The sequence below is a fragment of the Gymnogyps californianus genome, chromosome 28 (genome assembly GCF_018139145.2).
Source record: "Gymnogyps californianus isolate 813 chromosome 28, ASM1813914v2, whole genome shotgun sequence".
NCBI classification, from domain to species: domain Eukaryota; kingdom Metazoa; phylum Chordata; class Aves; order Accipitriformes; family Cathartidae; genus Gymnogyps; species Gymnogyps californianus.
The window spans coordinates 641,398-662,215 of record NC_059498.1 but is presented as its reverse complement, the minus strand read 5'-3'; the positions used below and the strand labels follow the sequence as shown (position 1 = coordinate 662,215).

The following is a 20,818-nucleotide window of genomic DNA, read 5'->3' as shown; positions in this document are numbered from 1 at the left end:
AGCGAGGCGCGGCGGCGGAGCGGCGGGATGCGGCGGTGCCGGGGCGCAGGGCTGGCGGGGCTGGCCGCGGTGCTCCTGGGTGCGTGGGGCTGGCGGCGGTGGATGGGGGCCGGGGCTGTGCCCGGGGTGTTCCCCAGGGAGCCCACCGCCACCTCTTCCCTCTCCTTCTTCAGCGTGTCTTTCCCCTCCCCGCCTCTCCCATCCCTCATCCCCCTTTCCAAACCCTCGAGTCCTCTCTTCTTGTTCCCCCTTTCTCTACCACCTCTGGTACGAGCCTGCTTCCATATACGCCTGCTTTTCCATGCACCCTCTCCTTCCCCTGTGCGTTCAGCAGTTCTTATTGCCCTGACTATAGCCCTCTCTCCTTCACTCTAACCACCCCTCTCCCTGTCTACTCTTCCTCTCATCATCCATCCACTCAACCATCTTTTCACCCATCTCTCCAGGCGTCTAGCATCCTTAACCCCTCTTTTTACTCTGACATCCTTCTCTCAGCTCTCCCTCCGTTTCCTTCATATCTGTAGGCACAAGTTTGCCTTCCTGCACCGCACCATACACCCACTCATCCCGGTGTGCATCCAGCATTTATTCGTGTTCTGAATTCAGCCTTCCATCCTTCACTGTAACACACTCAACTCTCCTGTGTCCTCTTCCTCTCTCCATCCATCCATCCATCCATCCATCCATTCAGGCGCCTGACTTTTGGGCAATCTTTGGTGATCTTTGCCTTTTCCTCCTTCTTTCTCGGCAGTGGCAGTGGGCAGAGCCCAGGTGCAGCAGGAGCCGTCGGCAGAGACCACCGAGGGCACCGGCATCAGCATCAGCTGCTCACACCCCATACAGTCTTACGACTTCATCCTCTGGTACCGTCAGCTCCCGGCCGTGGCCCCGCATTCCTCGTGAGCGGCATTAAAGGGTCCAAAGAGCTGCGGGACCCTGCGGGGCGGCTGTCGGTGGCGGCAGACCGCCGGTCCAGCGCCCTGTGGCTCGCCCGGCCCCGGCGCGGGGACGCGCGGTGTATTACTGCGCCCTGGGAGACACGGGGAGAGGAGCCGGGGCTGCGGCCGGGCAGGAACCGCGGCGGGCGGGGCCGGGCGTGTGTGTCGGGGGCGGGGGGACAGCCCCGGGCGGGCCCGCCAGGGGGCGCTGCCGCTCCGCCCGCCGCGGCCGCCTCGCCCCGCCCGGCCACGCCCGGCCCCGCCCGGCGCTGGGCCCCGGGGCGGTTCCCGCATCGACCGGCACCGCCGCCGGCACCGGCTTCAGCATCAACCCTGGCACCGGCACCGACACCGGACCGGCCGAGGCCCCGCAGCCCCCGTGCCCCGCAGCCCCGGGCGATGCCCCCGACGCGGCTCCGCAGCCACCCACCGGGCACAAACCTTCTCCCGCCCCTCGCTCACCCCGGCACTCCCACCGGGACGCACACAGCAATCCCCCGCGACAGTGGCGGAGGAATCGCGACCGCAGCCGTGGCGGTGTCCGGCCGTGCCCGCGAAGGAGCGAGTGCAGCCGCCGGCCCCGCTGGCTCCCGGCGAGGAGCAGCGCCTTTCTGCTCTGCACAGGCAGGCGGGCAGCAGAGATCCTCCTGCCCACGGGCAGCCGGGCAGCCCTCGGTCCTGCCGCCAGAACCGGGCGCTGCTGCTGCTCAACGAGCAGGGGCTGGGGATCTCTTTCAGCCCACTAGCATCACCAGGCACTGTTGGAACAGAAAGACCCAACTGATACAGTGCCAATACAAAGCCGTTGCTTTGAAACCACAACCAGAAGTGGTTTCTTGCTGGTAGCTTGGTAAAGTTGGCTCAGGTACACAATTGCAAACTGAATCCTCCAGCTCCAGCGTCCGCTTCCGGTGTGCACCTGCTGGTGTTGGAAAGTCATCCTGTAGAGCTGGCAGTTCTACCTCGGCACCAGCACGAGAAGGAGATACTGATTGTCACAGACACCGTCAAGTGTGTCCCACAGTGGCTAGGGTTCGGGACATAGAGCTTGTTGCACAGGGTTCCCCTTAACCTCAGATGGAGAGCCTTTGGTGTTGAAGTGAAGTCCAGGAGATAGGAGAGAAGCTTGAGCTGGACACTTGTTGAAAGACACATGTGAGACCAGTTCAGACCTCAGGAGTGAGCCACAAAGAGATCTGCTACGTTGCCCTAGGGGGCTGAAGGTCTGAGGCAAGTGAGAGCTGGAAGGAGGGCTTCCTCCTTCCTCTGGCATGGCAACCTTCCTCTGGGCGTGGGGTCCTGGGCCCAGGCAGTTCCCAGTGAGGCCTGTGTGTCTGTAGGAGCTGACACAGCTGTGAAAGTCCATGTTCACAGGCTTCAGAGGCAGAGAGGCAAGGTTTGGCCCTCTTCCCTGCCTCAGCTGGGGACTGTTGTGGCAGCTATAGGTGTATTACAAGGGAACTCCTGGCAGGTTTGCAGTCATTGGAGAGCAGAGGGCAGCCCACCATCCTTCTGCCGTGGCCTCGAACTGAACAACAGGACCCTGAAGGCCTTGTGGGAGCAGGGTTGTGAATGGGGGCTGCTATGCTAATAACCTGCTTGCTGCAGTCCCCGCCAACTGCGTGAGCAAAGGGCCCCGGGTGAGAGGTGGCAGAGGAGCCCTGCTCCAGGCAGCAGGCATCAGAAGACATTAAAATCAAGCAGCCCTTTTGCTTGCCTGGGTATTGGGGTTCTGGGGCCCAGGGTGGGACGAGCAGCTGGAGGCTGTGGGTAATGTGGGTGGGTGAAGGGACACGGAGGGACTGCCTGTACAACAGAGAGCTGTGTTGCCAAGTCCTCCCCCTGCCAGAGTGCGGGAGTGTGTCTGTCTCTGTGCGGCTGGTTTGTGCAGCAGACGCTCTTTACAGAGATGTTTCTCGTCAGGTTCCTCCTCCATGGCCAGAGGCGAAGGGAGAGAGTGTGCGACACCTGGGTCCCGGCACTTCAGTGTGTGCCTGGTGCTCTCTCCATCCAGACGGTCCCAGGGACAGGGCGGACATGGGTGGGTGCAGGGGCGCCTTCTCCACCTCCTGCAGAGCTGGGTGCAGGCCTGTGCAGCTGGCTAGGTGGTTGATGTCAGGAGAAGTTCATGAGGGTTGTCTGTCCCTCTGATGGACAGGACTTAAACCCTGAGTCTGTTATCTCTCTAGAGAGCCTTCTTGTGGTAGAGGTTGGGGGACAGACCCAAAGAGGCCTGCCTGGAGCAGCAGGGAGAGAGTTTTGCTCCACCCTCTGGGCTGTGGTTTGGAGGCCTCTTTGATCTGGCAGAGGCAGAAGAAGAGGTGACGTTGCAAGCCTCAGGTCCCTCATGCTGGCAGGTCCCTGGGCACCCCATGAAGGGAGAGCATGACATGGTCCTGATTTTCCTGGCAGCACTGGTGGGACTGGCAGACTTTGGTGAGATGTGACTTTCAGGTTGGGGAGAATGAGGCAAGAGTTTGCGCAGTGGGTGGTGGAAGGGAGGAGACGTGAGTCCTGACTCCCTGGGCGATCTGGGAGTGTTTCTGCAGACGGGTATGGCAAATAATCTGGGAGATGTCATGAGAAAATGGGCATCAGAGGAGCAACCAGACCTCACCTTAAATTTGCAGGTACTGAGCATTCTTGAATGTACTGCTAATACATATGAAGCCTGAGAGAGGGAAAGATGCTAGGGAACGGAGCAATGCGGCCTATAGGAGCTTCTGTCCTGGAGGTATTGGATAAAATGCTACTAATCTCTGTCGGGATGGTCATAAACCTTGGGGGACAGAGAAGGCTAACTCGATGCAAGAAGAGCTGAAATGCCATACAAGGATAGGGCAAGGGCAGAGGACGCGGTGTGTCATATGGAGGAACTGTTCTAGCAAGAAGATAGCAAGAAAATATAGTCAGAGGTGGGAGAGGAAGAGCTCCTGTCTTCTGCTGCTGAAGGAGAGACCAGCAGTTAACACAGATCAGAGGCAGATATGGAGAGAATCAGTGGACTGAAAGACCAGTGAGTATTGCTGAAAAGCAGGATGATCTGGGGGGTGAGGAGGGGCAAGAACCTGCAGAAAGAAGCGTGCAGGGACAAACCGCTCAGCATTTCAGAGGCTAGGAAAAGTGAGCTGGAAAGTGGGGAGAGTGAGCAAGCTGATGAAGTGATAGACGGACAGGTACACAGGCAAGCAAAGCTGAAAGCCCTTTCTGGCTTTACAGGTCATGCCCAAAAGGACTCTGTGCTCCAGTTTCCAGCAGAAATGACCGTCCAGGCAGGACACAGCACAGCTCTGCACTGCAATTTCTCCACCAGCTATGCCAACCCCTCCATCTTCTGGTACCAGCAGCGCCAGAGCCAGCCCCCTCAGATGCTGCTGTGGGTGGACAAATGGAAACCTCAGGCGGATTCAGGGAGGTTCTCCTCTGTGCTGTCTGCGGAGACCTCCCAGGTGCTTCTGAATGTGCGGGATGCCGAGCTCCAGGACAGCGCTGCCTATTTCTGTGCACTGAGCCCACACTGGTGCCCACAGCATGCAGCACTGCACAGAAACGTGGGTGGTGCTCTGAGGAGCAGTTCCCTCCCTGCCACTGCTTGCATGTAGCTCTGAGGTCAGCCTGCCCAGCAGCAGCACCTGGGGGCTGTGGTGAGGCTGAGCCTCTGCCTCCCCCGCCTGTGCTGCTGTGAAGCACGTGCCAGCGTGACTTGTACAGCTGCGTCTAGATTCAGGGTCTTCGATGACGAAAAGAGTCCAAGACACCTGACTTGAGGCAGACCCGTTGGAGGCTACACCATAAACAAGCCAAACCAGGCTTGTAAATGCCCTCTGCTTAAAACAGCTGGTACACTGGAGTGAGTACTCAGGGCAAGTAACCTATCAGCTTGTCTTCCTGTTCCCTTTCCCTGTGCCTCCACTGATGGCCATAGCTGGAGAACGAAGCTTGTGGTAGGAGGCACAACTGCTCTTACGGTTTTGCCACGTGGCCATAGTAGCCCAAGAAGGGAAGAGCCCTTCCTTGCCCTGCATCTGGGTGTCAGCAAGTGAAAAAGACCCATCAGCCAGACACTGGGCAGGATTCTCTGTTCAAACCCTTCCTGCACTCATCCACTGTCGGAGAGTGGTCCCGCTCTTTTTCATGTCTCTTCTCCTTCTCAGGGAAACCGCCAGTGCTCAGCTGGGAGGAACCCCTATGTCCCTGAGTCCATGCTGGTTTCTCTGTCCAACAGCTGGTAATCACATCTCAGTGATCTTGTCTCCTCCCATAGGCAACAGGAATGGTTCTGGGGACCTATTCTCAGGCAATCCCACCCCAGCACTGCATGTGGCAGCTCAGCTGGAGGGTGCTGGCTTTCCACCTGGATGCCACCCTATGAATTGGAGTCTGTTGCTCATGGAGCATCATCCAGTTCAGCTGAGAAAGCCCAGGGTACTTGGTGGTTGTCCTAGTGCTGTTCCAGGATGGCCTGCCTCTCGCAAGTGATGTGGGTCTGCTCTGCCATCCCTGTTGGAGGCTTTGCACGCCCCTATTTATCTCAGAGGGCTCTAGGCAGCGTTGATGGGGAATTGACGGCAGCCCTCAGTGTCTTGCACTCCGCTGTGTCTCAGGTCCCTTGGCCATTTCAGGTCCTGCTTTGGGTTGCTCGCCAGGGCTGCAGAGGTGCCTGGGCCTGGCTGCAGGTCTAAGAGCCAAGTGCCCAGGACAGGTGGACACAGGACAATCACCTCCAGAAGCACCACTGCTTCCAGAAGGAAGGGACAAGTAGACGTTCAGTCCGGACTCAACCATCTCACTCGGAGAGCTCTACCCTCAGGTGAAATCAATCCCACGCTGTTCACAGAAGTGTATCTGCCGTGTTGATGCCTCCTCCTTATGAAGTGGTTGCATGGACTCCCTTCACTGTCAGTGTGCAGAAAGAAGAGCTTTGAGAACGTGATTCATCTGTTCTGAAATGAAAATCATAGGAAGGGGAAAATCAAGTGCCCTTTGGAAGGGCTAATGTCCTCCCAATGAGTGTAAAGAGAGACTTGCTACCCAGCCAGCCTTTCACAGCTCTGCAGTTTGGGGCTTTGCCAATCACCACATTAAAGTGTTTCCACGACAAGGCCCAAAATGGGTGGAATGATGGACTGTTAAGAACTGATGTGGGGTTTTAGATGTGGAAATGCCCTGATGCATCTCGCATGAAGCAGAGCAATTTGCATATTTTTAAGTAAAAATTTAAAAGTACGTTCAGATACTGGATAGAGGGAAGGAAGGGGAGTGTAAATTTTGTTGGCTGTCTTATGCTAGGAATAATGGCTAGAGGTAGAGATCCCAGACATTACCAAATTTTATCTGGAACCATAGCATGATTCTGTGAAACAGCCGCAAGAACGGGGCATAGATGCATCCAGAAAATGTCAGACTAAACGGAGAAATACATGCCCATTTCCTAAAGCAATGAGCCAGCTGCTGGGACTTCTTTAGGGGATTCAGATGAATCCCTGACAAAATGGAGCACTTCTTAGCAAACTGGAATACAAACCTGGGGGAGGACCACTCCTCCAGTGTTCTGTCGGAGAACTGTTTCTGGGTGGGGTTTGGGACCCTTTCCAAGCGCTGGTCTTTACAGCACTGTGAAGCATTCTGAGTTTACCCAGGAGTGAACAGAGGGAGGTGGGACTGTTAGAATGGAGGCTCAGGCCAGCCTAAGATGGCTGTGAGTGAGATGAGCTCACTGGGGAACTGGTGGCTTCTCACTACCTGTGATGCCCAGGTGCGCTTACACTTTGGTGAGGAACTTGCGCAGGGTAGAAGTCATGGGAGGGAGGGGATGAATCTGTTTGCTCCCACTGAGGCCCTTTGAAAAGCCACTTCACTTTTTCTGGAAAGCCCGCCCCAGAGCTTGCTTCACTTCCTTGTTCCTGAGTGTGTAAATGAAGGGGTTCAGCAAAGGAGTTACAACTGTGTGAAAGGTAATCACGCGTTTGTTCAGATCCAGGGAGTTCTCGGCTGACGGCTTGACATACAGGAACACGGTGGAGTCATACCAGATCGTGACGACACTGAGATGGGCAGAGCAAATGGAAAAGTCCTTTTTCTGGCCATGGGCTGACTGGAGTCTCAGCATGGAAGAGGTGATGTACACATAGGAGATGAGGGTGACCACACAGGAGGCCACCACAGCAATTATGGAGACAAGGAAGGTCACTAGCTCCACAGGCCACGTGTCACTGCAGGAGAGGGCAAGGCAGGAATCTATATCGCAGAGGAAATGATTGATGACATCTGGCCCACAGAACGTCAGCCTGGATGTCAGAAAGGCCAGCAGTGAGATGGCCAGAAAGCCTCCCAGCCAGGAGCTGAGCACCAGCTGAGAGGACAGGACGCTGTTCATGAGGGAGCTGTATCTCAAGGGGTAGCATATGGCTGAGGAGCGGTCATAGGCCATGACAGACAGGAGAAAACACTCAGTGGAGCCTAGGGGGAGAAGAAAGAACAACTGGAGGATGCAGACACTGAAGGAGATGGTCCGGCTAGTCCCCAGCATGACTCCTAAGGCTTTGGGAACAATGCCCACCGTGTAGCAGATCTCCAGAATGGAGAGATTACAGAGGAAAAAGTACATTGGGGTATGGAGGCTGCTGTTCATCCACACGAGGGCTATGATGGATGTATTATGTCAGGGAGTATGTCAGTGCAAATACCATCACAAGGGAGACCTCGGAATGCCACGCGCCTGGAAAGCCAAGAAGGATGAATTCTTCCACACCTGTCCCATTTGCCATGTGCCCCCAAGTGTTGAGGTCCATCTGCAAAGACAGGAACGTTTCTGTGAGAGTTTGCATGCCTGTGCTGGTCCTTCAGACGCTACTAGTAGTGAAAGAAAGCCATCGTCCCTGAAAAGCAGTTGGTGCAGAGCACGGGAAAACAGCATCAAAACCTAAGTTAAAATGGTCAGGGAAATCCTGTGCTGCAGAAACACGTTTGGACAACTAGATCTGACCCTGAAGGTCAGGCCTACACCATCAAATGAACATGGAGAATTATTTATCGGATCAAGCGCAGGCCTCTCCTTTAGAACATGGTGAAAGCAATTGCTTCCCTGAGATGAAAATCCCATTTAGGAAACTGTGGATGGCAGGCTGAGGGGCTCCAGCTACGTGAAAGGCTGTTGCAGAGGAGGGGAATAACATACCTGCACTCTTCAAGGCAGGAAATCCTGAGTTGCAATCTCTGCAAATGAGACTGAGGGAACAGAACACTCTCATGACAACATGGCACTGGAAGAGATTTTGTCACCTCTTTGGTTGATCACAGGGGTTTCCAGCTGAGCTGCAGAATACTGGGGCAGCAGCACAGGGCAGCAGGCTAGCATGACAGTCAGTACTCAAGGACTTGTGGTCTTGCATATTTGCTTTCTTCCAAGTCTCAGCACAGGAAACTTTTGCAAATACCTCCATTACCTCCACTGATGTCTGCTTCTCAGCCTAGCTACTAGGGGTAAGACTCACCTCTTTGTAATTTTGCCATCTCAGAGTCAGGGGAGGGACTTCTGCTGACCAAGTGGAAAGATGTATGATGAAATACTCTTATCTCAGCTCCCCAGCTTACCCCCCTTCTTTGGACAGAGAAAAGGCACTGGGAAAGAGACATGGCTCATCTTGCCTCACATACATGGCTAAAAGCCCTCTGGAAGTGCCAGGTTGTCTCTGAGGACTAAGGCAGGAGTCTAGCGAGCAGCTTAGATGAATAAGTCGGACATCTCAACTTGGGCAGAGATATCCATGTCTCAGTGGTCAAAGGCAAAATTCTCTGAGCTGAGTCCCCTCCCAGGTAGCTCTGCTGAGAAGCCAGGTGAACCAAGGGGTTTCATCTATGCCCTCCCTGGAGACAAGGGAGGATTCTTGATCAGTTCTCTAGGGGAGAACCGATCTCATCCTCAGGTGGGTATCTAAGACAGATGGAGCTGAACCACCATCTGAAGGATCCCTTTCTCTCCTTTCTTCCTCCTTAGGAATTCACATGCCAGAAATCTCATGTGGCTAAAGAGCAGAGAAATCCCACTTAATCTGGCTCTCCTTAAACGTGCAAAGCATTGGAAGTCTATGCTAGAGGTCTTGGGCCGGCTTCACTCACCAGCTCAGCCAATGGAAATGATCCAAACGACATCTCTTCATGCACCATCCTCCAGACGAAGCCATGAAGCCATGGTCTGATTGGCTGAGGGAGAACACTGGAAAGGGGTTGATTTATTGGAGGAGCTCTGGATGCAGTGACGTCAGGAGGAGTGTGGATGAACAGCTCTCACCTTGCCGACTCACTTCCAGCTGTACGCAACTGCCTGCCGTTGTTTCCTCTCCATCCACCTAGTAAGCATTGACAGCTTGTGCTCCCGATTTTCTTGCCCCCTCACAGCCACCACTCTGCTTCCACACAGGGGGGCCTTGTGTGCACACACACAGTGTAAACTCTCTCCAGTTTAGCTCCATATAGTGAGAGCATACATCAGAGTGTCACCAGCATTGTTAGCATAAGAACATCCCCACACCCACCTCATTAACACACTGAAGCTCAAACTGGCCACACTGAGGAGACGGTTTTCTGTTTTCCCTCTGTGCGCCACAGGGAGTTTGATCTCGGGGGGATCTCGTGGGCTTGTTGGAGATGGGTAATGCTCTCTCTTCACACAGGCCAAGTAAGGAACAGCCACACAGCTCTCTAAAGCATGGCCAGTTGCTGACATGCAGGAGATGTCTGAAATAGTCATGTCCCAAGAGACTGGAAATGTCAAGTATTCAGTGCTGGATACTAACGTGGTCTTGAAACCTCCAGGGTGGGAGATAACTAAAGGCAACTATGGACACATGAATACAGAGAGAGTAAGGGAAGGGGTTCACCTACCTCATTTCCGAGCCTCTAACCACAGTTAAGGCCCAAGTCTTCAGTCTTCATTGAAGTGAAGATCTAAGTAAAGATCTAAGTGCAAAGTCAGACAAGACATGAGTAGGGGGAAATTGCCTCCAGAGCAGTTGTCTCCAGGTGAGCTCCTCATCTTTGTTCCACTGGTCATCAGCAGAGAGAAATAGGCACTGTCAAACCTCAGTTCACCCTGTCTCATACAGATCAGGCAATCCATGCCTTACAAGCACCTACTTTTCTTCTGTTGGCACTCAAGATAGACTAGACAGCTGGCTTGGACAACACACACACATACACGTCTTGACCTCTAGGCATCTAGAGTTAGTTGAGAAGACTCACACCCAAAGAAAGGCTGTCTACACTGTCCAGGGCCACTGCACAGGTGTTGGACTTGACAGAGTCATCTTCTGCAAGTCTTGTGTCCAAAGCTTCAATGTGGTTGAGGTGAGACATGATCTGCACTTTGTGTGATGGGGAGATGCAGCTCATGAGAGTAAGGTGCCCAGCTTGAGCCCATTCACCCAAACAAAAGCTTTCTCCCTGCTACCCATCTGTCCTCGAGTACCTTGGACATGGATATGGTGTTTCGCCATGGGATGGAGGTGCTTGGAAGGCTAAGGAGATGTGGGCTTACTGCTCAGTGAGGATGGGGACCTGGTGACAAATGAGAGGGAAAAGGCCGATGTACTCGATGCCTATTTCTCCTCAGTTTTTACTGGTATGGCTTCTCCTCAGGCCTACCACATCCCTGAGCCTCCCTGCAGACTCTCTGGGGATGAAGCAGCACCCCCAGCAGAAGAAGAAAGAAGTAAGGAGCTCTTACGACCATTTGGACATACACAAGTTCATGGGATCACATGGGATGCATCCAAGGGTATTCAAGGAGCTGATTGGACAGTCCCTGCTCAGCCTCTGGAAGGAAGATGGAGCAAATACTCTCAGAAGCCATTCCTAAACTCATGAAAGGCAAGAAGGGGATTGGGAGCAGCTCACATGGGTTTGCTGAGGGCAAATCATGCCTGAGCAACCTCATTGCCTTCTGTGAGGAGGTGACTGGCACTGTGGGGAAGGGGAGGGGCACTGGCTGGGGTGTACCTTGGTTTTAGCAGGACCCTTGACATACCCTCATGGGTGCACACATTCCCCTGCATACTCTGTATCAGAGCAACTTGATCTCCCTCAGCAATAGACCGCAGGCTGTTCCCTGCATTACCACTCTTGCCATTCTGCAAAGCAAAGCATCTTCCAGAGCCCCAGACCCACCTCCTGCCACCCCAGCACAGCTCCAGCCATAGCAAGAGGAACACCCTTCACCAAGAGCTCATGGGGCTGCTGACCCCTCAGGGCCTCCTGCCTTTCTGGGCATTTGTGGGCAGAGACACAGCAAGGCAAGGCCTGATGGTCACTGGCGGCAGAGCAGCAGGGATGACTTCCTCAGCTCCAAGGGATGGTGCCCAAAAGAGGAGCCACTGCAGGGTGTCCCAACCTCCCATTCCTCTGTGAATGGAGAAGGGTCTCCTTGTGCCCTCACCTCCCTTGCACCCCAGAGCAACACCCTTCTCCTTTGGCAGCCTGGGGAGTGTCCACAGAGGGAAGGACCACATGAGGCCAGGCTTGAATGCAGCAGAACTTTAAAGAGTTAAAAGAAGGAAAGAAAGTCACTCCAAGTGCAGGACAACAGTGCAGGAATCCCCAGAGGCAGCCGAGAGTCTGCAGTCCTTGCCCATGGAGAAGTTCCTGCATGACGTCCGTCTGCCTGCCCCGTAGAGGGAGAGGAGACAGATGGTCCCCACCAGGCTGGTCTTGGGGGAACCTTGTTGCCAGGGGGAACTGAAGCAAACAAAGAAGAGGGAGAGAAAGACATGGTCAGTCAGCTATCCTGAAAACAACACTGAAAAATCTTGATGCTCTACCCAGCACCATGTTCTGAGTTCCTCAAGGTTTCTCTGTGGGGCCGTTGCCAGCACCTTTATCAGAGGAGACACTTTCTGCCACAGTAGCGGCTGGAAATGCCAGGGAGGTCACAGCACCCAGAGGTGATGGGCACTCCCTCACAGCTGAGGATGCTGCCAACAGCAGCGGAGGTGGAAGACCCCACAACGGTGTTCTGCGGGAAGGAGCTGAGGATGGGGCCGGGCAGGGTCACCACCACGGGAGAGGGCTGGATGACGACAGTGGAGTTCTGGCACTGCCTGACACAGGGCTCATTGCAGCTGTTGGCCAGCGGGGTCATGCCGCAGGGCTGGCAGGGCAGGCACTGGTTGTAGCAGGACATGTCTCTAAGGGTGGAGGTGCCCCTGGAAGAGAGAAACAGGGAGGAAGCAGAGCACAAGGGTGAGTGAGGAGCAGCCTGATTACCCTGTGCCAAAGGAGCCAAGACCACTACTGGGTGGGGAGCTGGAGGCTCGGCCAGGAGGCACACAGTTTTCATCAGCCTATGAAGAGCAGCCTGGCCAGGGAGGCTCTCTCCTAATCACAAAAGTCACATCCCAGCTTTTCTCTAAGCAGACCTTCTCCCCGCTTCCCTCTGTCATGTCAAGAAGTTAAACCCCAGCACAAGCCAGAGCCAATATCACCTGAGAGGTCCATCAAGTCAAGATCTCCCTTTGGAAGAGGAGGAGAAGGGGCCTCAGACTCACCTGCTTCCCAAGGAGAAGGAGGCAAGAGAAGTGGACGAGAGAGCAGGGACTTGGGCTGCCTTTTATACCTGCCCTTCATCACCGCAGGACCAGAGGCACCCTTTGCAGAGGTAACAATTTTCTGACAAGCTCATCTTGAATGCAAACCATCACAGCTAATGCTATGGGCTGTGCTTTGGTTTCCTGCACTGCTGCTTTTTCATTTCCAGGTTTGGGCCATGCCCATGCCCCAGTGAAGGCTTCTTGTGAGCATTGGGATGAAAGGCCCCAGGATTTCTCGGGCAGGAATGCAGCAGTGCTGGCACAAGACTCAGCTCATGTGCTGGACGGGTCCAGAGCAGGCAAGTGGCGTTACCCTGGGTCACTCTGCTGGGGCTGTTTGAAGTGTCATTCTCGGGAAGAAGCTCCAGCAATCCTCAGCTGGATGCCATGGGCTCCTGTGCATGAGGACGTGCCATGTCCTTGTCTTTCCCTCCCTCCTCAGCTCACCCCGATGGTCCCTTGTTGTTGCCTCACCACGGGTATGTGTTGTGCTGCTAGGTTTTGACCCCATCCTGCCTAACACCGCCCAGTCCCCAGGGGTCCTCAGCAGAGTCCATGGTTCGTTGTGTTCCTATGCGTGTTCTTTTCTTGCGTGTATCTGTAAGCAGCTGGGTTTGTGTGGATGCACATGGGAGCACAAATTTGCGTATACTTCCATGCTGGTGTGCATGAGCCTGTGTGTGTGTGTGTCCTTGTGTGTCCCTCATCACGAGGCAATGTGCTGCTCATGGCAGGGACACTCTCCACTGCTCTGTTTATGAGGACTGCAGAGCAGCAGGTTCCCAGGGTCAGAAGGAGCCTGAGTGCAGCTGAGTGGTGATGGCACCAGCCTGCTAGAGATCTGTCCAGGGAAGAGGCACTGAAATGCAGCCCCTGCCTCCTGAGCCCTCCTTTTCCTGCCCCTCCAGGAAAGCCAAAGAGCTGCTGACTGCTTTGGACTTGAGCCCCCAAGGATCTTCATGCCCTGCATTGGCATCTCAGCCTGAGTGCCCAGCAACTGCTTCTGGGAGGGAAGAGACATTGGATGTGAGACCGCATTCCCCAAAGCCTGCTGCTCTCCCACAGTCATGTCCAGCTCTGACCCTCTTTCTGACAAGGGCTGTGCACAGTGGGTAAATTTTCTAAGCCCATCTCCCTGCCTCAATGTCTCTCAGCCTGAGGTCAGGTCCAACTTGCAGGCAGTGCAGCCGAGGGCTTTACCCCTTCCCGTTAGTGACCTTAGCGAGACCAGTGCCAGGGAGCTCTGCTGGGAGAGCTCAGCCAGGGCTGATTCCCCTCTCCATGGATCCACTTTGGAGCTGAGGCTCTAGTGGTGCCGAGGGCCAACCTCTTTGCTTTCTCATGAGGTTACAGGCACTGTGGAGGAGGGAAGGCCAGGGGAGGTGTGTACCTAGAATTTAGCAAGACCTTTGACAGCCTCTCTCATACTTCCTTTATGACCAAATTAGTGACAAATGGGTTCAGTGCTAAGGTGGGTGGAAAATTGTCTGGACTACCAGGCTCAGAGAGTTGTGACCTTGGTGCAAAGCCCAGCTGACCGACACTTATTAGTGGGGTCTAGTAGTAGGGATCAGTAGTAACACCAATACCATGTAGTGTTTTCATGAACGCCTTGAGTAGTGGGCAGTGGGGAACTCCCAGCAAGTCTGTGGAAGGGGCCGTAACTGTCGGACATGGCTCCTGTTCAAAGGACCTGGACAGGCTGGAGAAATGGGCTGACTGGAAGCTCATGAAGACCAAAAGAGCAAGGGCAAGTTTTTACATCTGATGCACAAACCGGCCCATGCAGTCATGCAGGCTGGGGTCTGGCTGCCTAGGAAGCAGACCCACAGAAAAGGATGTGGGGTTTTAGGAGATGCCCAGCTGAACATGAGACAGCAAGCGTGCCTTTGCAGCAAGGAAGTTCAACTGCATCCTGAGCTGTGTTCGTCAAAGTGTTGCCAGCAGGTCCAGAAAGGTGACCCTGCCCCTCTGGCCCTTGTGAGGCCACATCTGGAGTACTGCATCCAGGCTGGGGTGCCCTGATCTTAGAAGGATATCAACATACTGAAGCAAGTCCAACAAAGACCACCAAGGTGGATAAGGGCCTGGCAAACCTGACATGTGAGGAGAGGCTGGGAGAAGTGGGCCTGTCCATCTTGGAGAACAGAAGGCTCAGGGGAGACCTTCTTGCTTTCTACAACTACTTGTTCAGAGGAGACAGAGAAGGTGGACCTAGTCTCTGGAAGTGCCCAGGAGATAGAACATGGGGAGTTCTGATTAAGCAATAGGCTAGAAGAAATAACAAGAACTGGAATGGGTTTCCCAGGGACGTTGTGCAACCTCCATCCTGGGAGGTGTTCAAGGCTGGACTGAATGTGACCTTGAGCAACCTGATCTAACGGGAATGGGGCATTAATCTAGGTGACCTCTGGAGGTCCCTTCTCACCTATGTTCTGACTGTGTAACTCCCACCTTGCCCTCCCTGACCCCTGCATGCCCATGGGCACCCTTGTCCTCACACTCCTTCTGCCACACCACAGCTTTTAGGCATCGTGCTGGGACTGCAGAGAGGCCGCTGAAGGGAGGCTCTCAGCCTCCTCTCTGCCATTCGCAGGGAATCCGTGGCTGCTGTTCCCAGCCCCTGAGCTCGCAGACAGCTCTGGGCAGCTGGTCCATCTCCTGGGTGAGGGCCCTGCTGCTGTCCCAGGCTGCCCCTGGTGCTGTACATGCTTCTTCTTGCTGGGGTGGCCTTGCTGGAGGACGGGGAAGTCCAATTCCCAGGAGACAAACTTGTGCCCGTGCAGAGCCCCTGAGCACTCTCAGCCCGGGCGAGACCCCGAGCGGCGGCGGCGCAGGGCTCAGCCCCGGGGCGGAGCTGGCAGCGGCGGAGAGGAGAGGGAGAGGAGAGGGAGAGGGAGAGGGAGAGGGAGAGGGGAGGGGAGGGGAGGAGAGGGGAGGAGAGGAGAGGAGAGGAGACGGAGAGGAGGCGGCGCGGCCGGAGCAGAGAGCCGGGGCTGGCGCGGGGCAGCGAGGCGCGGGCGGCGAAGCGGCGGGATGCGGCGGTGCCGGGGTGCAGGGCTGGCGGGGCTGGCCGCGGTGCTCCTGGGTGCGTGGGGCTGGCGGCGGTGGATGGGGGCCGGGGCTGTGCCCGGGGTGTTCCCCAGGGAGCCCACCGCCACCTCTTCCCTCTCCTTCTTCAGCGTGTCTTTCCCCCTCCCCGCCTCTCGCTATCCCTCGTCCCCTTTCCAAACCCTCTGAGTCCTCTCTTCTTGTTCCCCCCCTTTCTCTACCATCTCTGTCAGTGCGAGCCCACTTCCATGCACGCCTGCTTTTCCATGCACCCTCTCCTTCCCCCGTGCGTTCAGCAGTTCTTATTGCCCTGACTGTAGCCCTCTCTCCTTCACTCTAACCACCCCTCTCCCTGTCTACTCTTCCTCTCGTCATCCATCCACTCAACCATCTTTTCACCCATCTCTCCAGGCATCTAGCATCCTTAACCCCTCTTTTTACTCTGACACCCCTCTCTCAGCTCTCCCTCTGTTTCCTTTGTATCTGTAGGCACAAGTTTGCCTTCCTGCACCGCACCATACACCCACTCATCCCAGTGTGCATCCAGCATTTATTCGTGTTCTGAATTCAGCCCTCCATCCTTCACTGTAACACACTCAACTCTCCTGTGTCCTCTTCCTCTCTCCATCCATCCATCCATGCACCTGACTTTCATTGTATATCTGCACACATCAATTTCAAATTCCGTCCCAGACTTCTCCCCTCACTCCACACATCTACACCGGGATCACTCTCCATCCCTGTTGGCACATGTCTCCAGCCGTTCCAGTCTGGCTCTGTCTCACTGCCACTGTTCCTGACTGTTTCTCTGGGAAAAGAGCCATCAGAGCTGGGTGATCTTTGGTGATCTCTGCCCTTTCCTTCTTCTTTTTCGGCAGTGGCAGTGGGCAGAGCCCAGGTGCAGCAGGAGCCGTCGGCAGAGACCACCGAGGGCACCGGCATCAGCATCAGCTGCTCACACCCCAACATACAGACCAGAGACTTCATCCTCTGGTACCGTCAGCTCCCGGGCCGAGGCCCCGCATTCCTCGTGAGCGGCACTAAAGGGTCCAAAGAGCTGCGGGACCCTGCGGGGCGGCTGTCGGTGGCGGCAGACCGCCGGTCCAGCGCCCTGTGGCTCGCCCGGCCCCGGCGCGGGGACGCGGCGGTGTATTACTGCGCCCTGGGAGACACGGGGAGAGGAGCCGGGGCTGCGGCCGGGCAGGAACCGCGGCGGGCGGGGCCGGGCGTGTGTGTCGGGGGCGGGGGGACAGCCCCGGGCGGGCCCGCCAGGGGGCGCTGCCGCTCCGCCCGCCTCGCCCCGCCCGGCCCCGCCCGGCCCCGCCCAGCCCCGCCCGGCGCTGAGCCCCGGGGCTGTTCCCGCATCGACCGGCACCGCCACCGCCACCGCCACCGGCTTCAGCATCAACCGTGGCAGCGGCATCACCAGGTCCCCCTTGGGGTCAATGCCTGGGCTCAGCCCCTCTTCTCATTCATGGCTGCTGTGGATCTGTGCTCCTGAAGGCAGCACCGAGCCACGCTTGGTCAGTGCTACAGAGGGAGAGTGAGACGGTCTGTGCAAGGCAGGGAGGGGAGCAGGGCGGTTCCCACAAGGCTCTCTTGCTTCCCCAGAAGGGGCTCAGAGTGCGCTGGGTAACGTGGCGTTCTCTGGCCTGTCTGTAAAGGCCTGCCAGCATTGTCTCAGAAATGCATCACAGAGGGCACAGATTCCCATCCCGCCCATGTCAGGCTGGTTCTCCTCTTGCCTCTGTCCTCCTCTCGCCAAGGATGCTCAGCTCTTTTTGCCTTTCATGAAGGCAAAGTGACAGCTGGAGATCTTTCACATGAGGACGTGGCACAAGGATTTCATGGTGTCATGGAAAAACTGATCTCAAATGCTCCAGAGAGATGCTCAGCTTAGTGGGTGTCTCATCATAGCTTAGCTTGCTGATGATACCAAACTGGGAGGTGCTGTTGACTCCCTCGAGGGACAAGAGGCCTTGCAGAGGGATCTAGATAAATTGGAGCACTGGGCAATCATTAGTGGCATGAAATGTAATAAGACCCAGTGCCAGATTCTGCCCCTGGGATGGAGTCACACCGGACACAGGTATAAACTGGGAGAGCAGCCCTGCGGAAAGGGATCTGGAGGTGCTGGTTGACAGCAGGCTCAAGAGGAGTCAGCAGTGTGCCCTGGCAGCCAAGAGGGCAAAGGGCATCCTGGGGTGCATCAAACACAGTACAACCAGCCGGTCAAGAGAGGTGCTTATCCCGCTGTATTTAGTGTTGGTGCGGCCTCACCTTGAGTACTGTGTGCAATGCTGGGCCCCACAATTTAAAAAGGATGTTAAGGTACCTGAATGTGTCCAGAGGAGGGCAACAAAGCTGGTGAAAGGGCTGGAAGGCATGTCCTATGAGGAGCGGCTGAGGACTTTGGGTTTGTCTAGTCTGGAGAAAAGGAGGCTGAGGGGTGACCTCACTGCTCTTTACAGCTTCCTGAGGAGGGGAAGTGGAGAGGGAGGTGCTGATCTCTTCTCCTTGATATGCAGAGACAGGAAGCGTGGGAACAGTTCAAAGCTGTGTCAGAGGAGGTTCAAATTTGACATTAGGAAGCATTTCTTTACTGAGAGAGTGGTCAAACACCGGCACAGGCTTCCTGGAGAGGTGATCAATGACGCGTGCCTGTCAATGTTTAAGAGGCATTTTGACAGTGCCCTTAATAACATGCTTTATCTTTTGGTCAGCCCTGAAGTGGTCAGGCAGTTAGACTAGATGATAGTTGTAGGTCCCTTCAAGTGAAATTCCTTTTCCTTTTCCTTTTCCTTTTCCTTTTCCTTTTCCTTTTCTTTCCTTACTTTTTCACCTCGCCCAGAGATTGCACTTACCTTAATACTAGGGGGAGAGACTTCCTGCTTCTCCACTGCAACTGGGGTCTGGGGCTCTTCAAGCTGCCAGAGAAAATCCTGTCTATCTCCCTGTCACCTGCTCTGATGCTGCGCAGCCGGCTCACTTGCAACTGCTTGCTGACTGACGAATGCCAACCGCTTGCTGTCTGTTATGCCTGAGAGTATTCTGTGGTGTTACAGTTGCTGGCAACCGCTGTATCAGGAAGTGCTCTGGAAATAGCACTCTCTCAAATTTGTGGAGGACTTAAGTTTTGCTCTTCTGCTCCTTTACAGGGCTTTTGGTGAAGCAGGGATGGACTATGTGGAAAAAATGTATCTGGTGCCTGCCAATTAGCTGGAGCAGCTATGGGTGCTGCCATTAGCCGGGGAAGACATGAGGGCTGATACAGTCTAGTCTTTGGGTGCTGACGTGAGGAACATTCCCCAGCAACCAGGTTTGGTGGCCTACGAGAAAGCTAAGGGGTGTACGGCTGCTCTTCAAAAGTACTTGTCCCACGAGAAGCAGAGCGATCAGAAAAGAGGGGAAATAAAGTTTACTGTTGAAACTAAAATATTCATAGAATCATGGAATCATAGGATGGTTTAGGTTGGAAGGGACCTTTAAAAGGAAAGCTTTGAGGAAAGCTTCATCTTCATATTTTCCAAAATGCATCAGCATCTGATCATTTTGTACTAGATTGTTAGAATACAGTTTTGAAATCTGTTCAAAAGGTAATCCCTTGCTATGGTGATGTAGGAAAAAGACATAGTGGTATGTACAGGCCGTGGAGGGGGGATGCTGCAGTTGCTTCCTCTGGAAAGCGATATCCGTAGCATTGTGATTTAAAAAGGCCATGATGCTTTCAGGAAAGAGAGCACTGCTTGGAGGGTAACCACATGAGTCAAAAAACTCTGTGTGGTTCTGATGTGCCAAGAAAAGTGCTAGCCGGTGCTCTCCAGGCTGGTTATATGGCCGCGTATTCATCACCACGCTCACTGGCCTTGGAGAAACATGGGCTCTAGGGAGCCAGTTGCTCGGCTAAGCACCTAGAAATGTTTCCCTGGTGTAGGGCTCTGCTGAGAATAAACAAGAGAGCTGGTCCATCTCAGACTTCTATTTTAGATAGGAGATAATTCTATCCCAGAAGCATCTATTGATTATTGCCGTAATCTAGGCAACAGATGTGAAGGAGGTCTCAGTCGCAGGGTCAAGGCTGGCACTGGGGCTCAGGCCAAGGCCAGACTCAAGAAAGGACGAAGTGAAGGCTCGATCCAGCAACTGCCGTGGACTATCTAGGAGGCTGGCCAGGCCAGGAGGACAACAGTAGCTCAGGCCAGACACAGGCACAGATGGGGCAGAGCTGGGGCAGGCCTTTGCTATGCCTGAGCTCTCACGGAGACCCTGGGCCAGGGGCCAAGACAGAGTAGGATCCATGGTTGCATTGGGTCTAGATGAGCTTGTTCATGATGCTCGTCGCCCCTGTGTAAACACCTGACCCCGCACCGCCTCCCACAGAACCTGGCCTGGGGAGAGGTTCCCCCAATCCTCACCCGATGCAGGAATCACTCTGTCCTCCAACCTGGTCCTGTGGTGCTGGCAGTGTGTGGGGTTTGCATGAAGGCAAACCCCCACACCACAGGGCCCCAGGGTCTGCAGATGTGGGAAGACCCCGGCCCGTGTGTGGGGAGCAATGGTGCTGCACAGCACAAGGGCCACTTCAGCCCCAGGTCTCTGGGAATGCTGAAGGAGCTTGGTGCCTGGGGGAAGGCACCCCAACGTGTGCCCTATGGTTGGGGCTGGTGCGTGCCCTGTGCCATTCAGGGACAGCTCACAGATCCTGCTGAGTGCAGAATGAAATCCCACTGTCAGTGCCATGTCTCTGTGGAGCTGAGGGCATCTGTTCTCACACAGCACCTTTGCAGACCAGAGTTGGGTTGTGGCACTTGTGGGGCTGTAGGGTTCCCGGGGCTCAGGAAAGCTGTGCTTGAGGAAGACAAGGCAGCACAGAGCAGTGTTGCACGTTTGGGCACCAGTCACTGTGCTGGGCCTGCCTTCACCCAAGGAGGTGTTGGGTTCACAGGGACAGCGGTCTCCAGCGTGTGGCCTGCTGTAGCTGATACCAGTACTAACTTGTGAGCACCTCAGCCCTACACATGTAGGCAACAGGTGACTATGCCGGATGCTGTGCTGAAGGGTGATAGGGCTGCACAGGGAAGCTGTCCCTGCTGCCCATGCCCAGGCATGCTGGCCATGCTGACCCCTAGATCGGCTGATGGAGGCCGGGGGCAGGTGGAGTAGGGACTGTGGGCCATCCCCAAGGCTATTTATCCATTCCCAATTTCTGCCATCCTTTGGGAACACACTAGGGTTGTCTCCCTCACC

At 55.2% G+C, this 20,818-nt stretch overlaps 1 protein-coding gene, 2 pseudogenes and 1 gene segment (V, D, J or C); 3 read left to right on the top strand and 1 right to left on the bottom strand.

Annotated features, from left to right (window-relative positions):
- The first annotated feature begins 27 nt into the window (after nucleotides 1–27).
- On the top strand, nucleotides 28–1,983 carry LOC127026674 (T cell receptor alpha variable 4-like; annotated as a pseudogene).
- A 1,345-nt stretch (nucleotides 1,984–3,328) lies between these two features.
- On the top strand, nucleotides 3,329–5,170 carry LOC127026673 (T cell receptor alpha variable 12-1-like). The segment is given in 3 exon segments: nucleotides 3,329–3,374; nucleotides 4,158–4,489; nucleotides 5,093–5,170. Coding segments are annotated over 3 exon segments (456 nt in total).
- A 1,622-nt stretch (nucleotides 5,171–6,792) lies between these two features.
- LOC127026672 (olfactory receptor 6F1-like) lies at nucleotides 6,793–10,292 on the bottom strand (annotated as a pseudogene).
- A 5,264-nt stretch (nucleotides 10,293–15,556) lies between these two features.
- Nucleotides 15,557–17,072, top strand: LOC127026671 (uncharacterized). The gene is made up of 2 exons (XM_050912003.1): nucleotides 15,557–15,608; nucleotides 16,450–17,072. The coding sequence occupies exons 1-2, from the start codon at nucleotides 15,557–15,559 to the stop codon at nucleotides 17,070–17,072; spliced, it is 675 nt and encodes a 224-aa protein (XP_050767960.1).
- The last annotated feature ends 3,746 nt before the right edge of the window (nucleotides 17,073–20,818 follow it).

Bases quoted from the DNA above. Each gene is read 5' to 3' on its own strand.
- LOC127026671 (XM_050912003.1), top strand. From the start codon at position 15,557: ATGCGGCGGTGCCGGGGTGCAGGGCTGGCGGGGCTGGCCGCGGTGCTC. The intron at 15,609-16,449 runs GTGCGTGGGGCT...CTTTTTCGGCAG, and splicing joins GCTGGCCGCGGTGCTCCTGG to TGGCAGTGGGCAGAGCCCAG.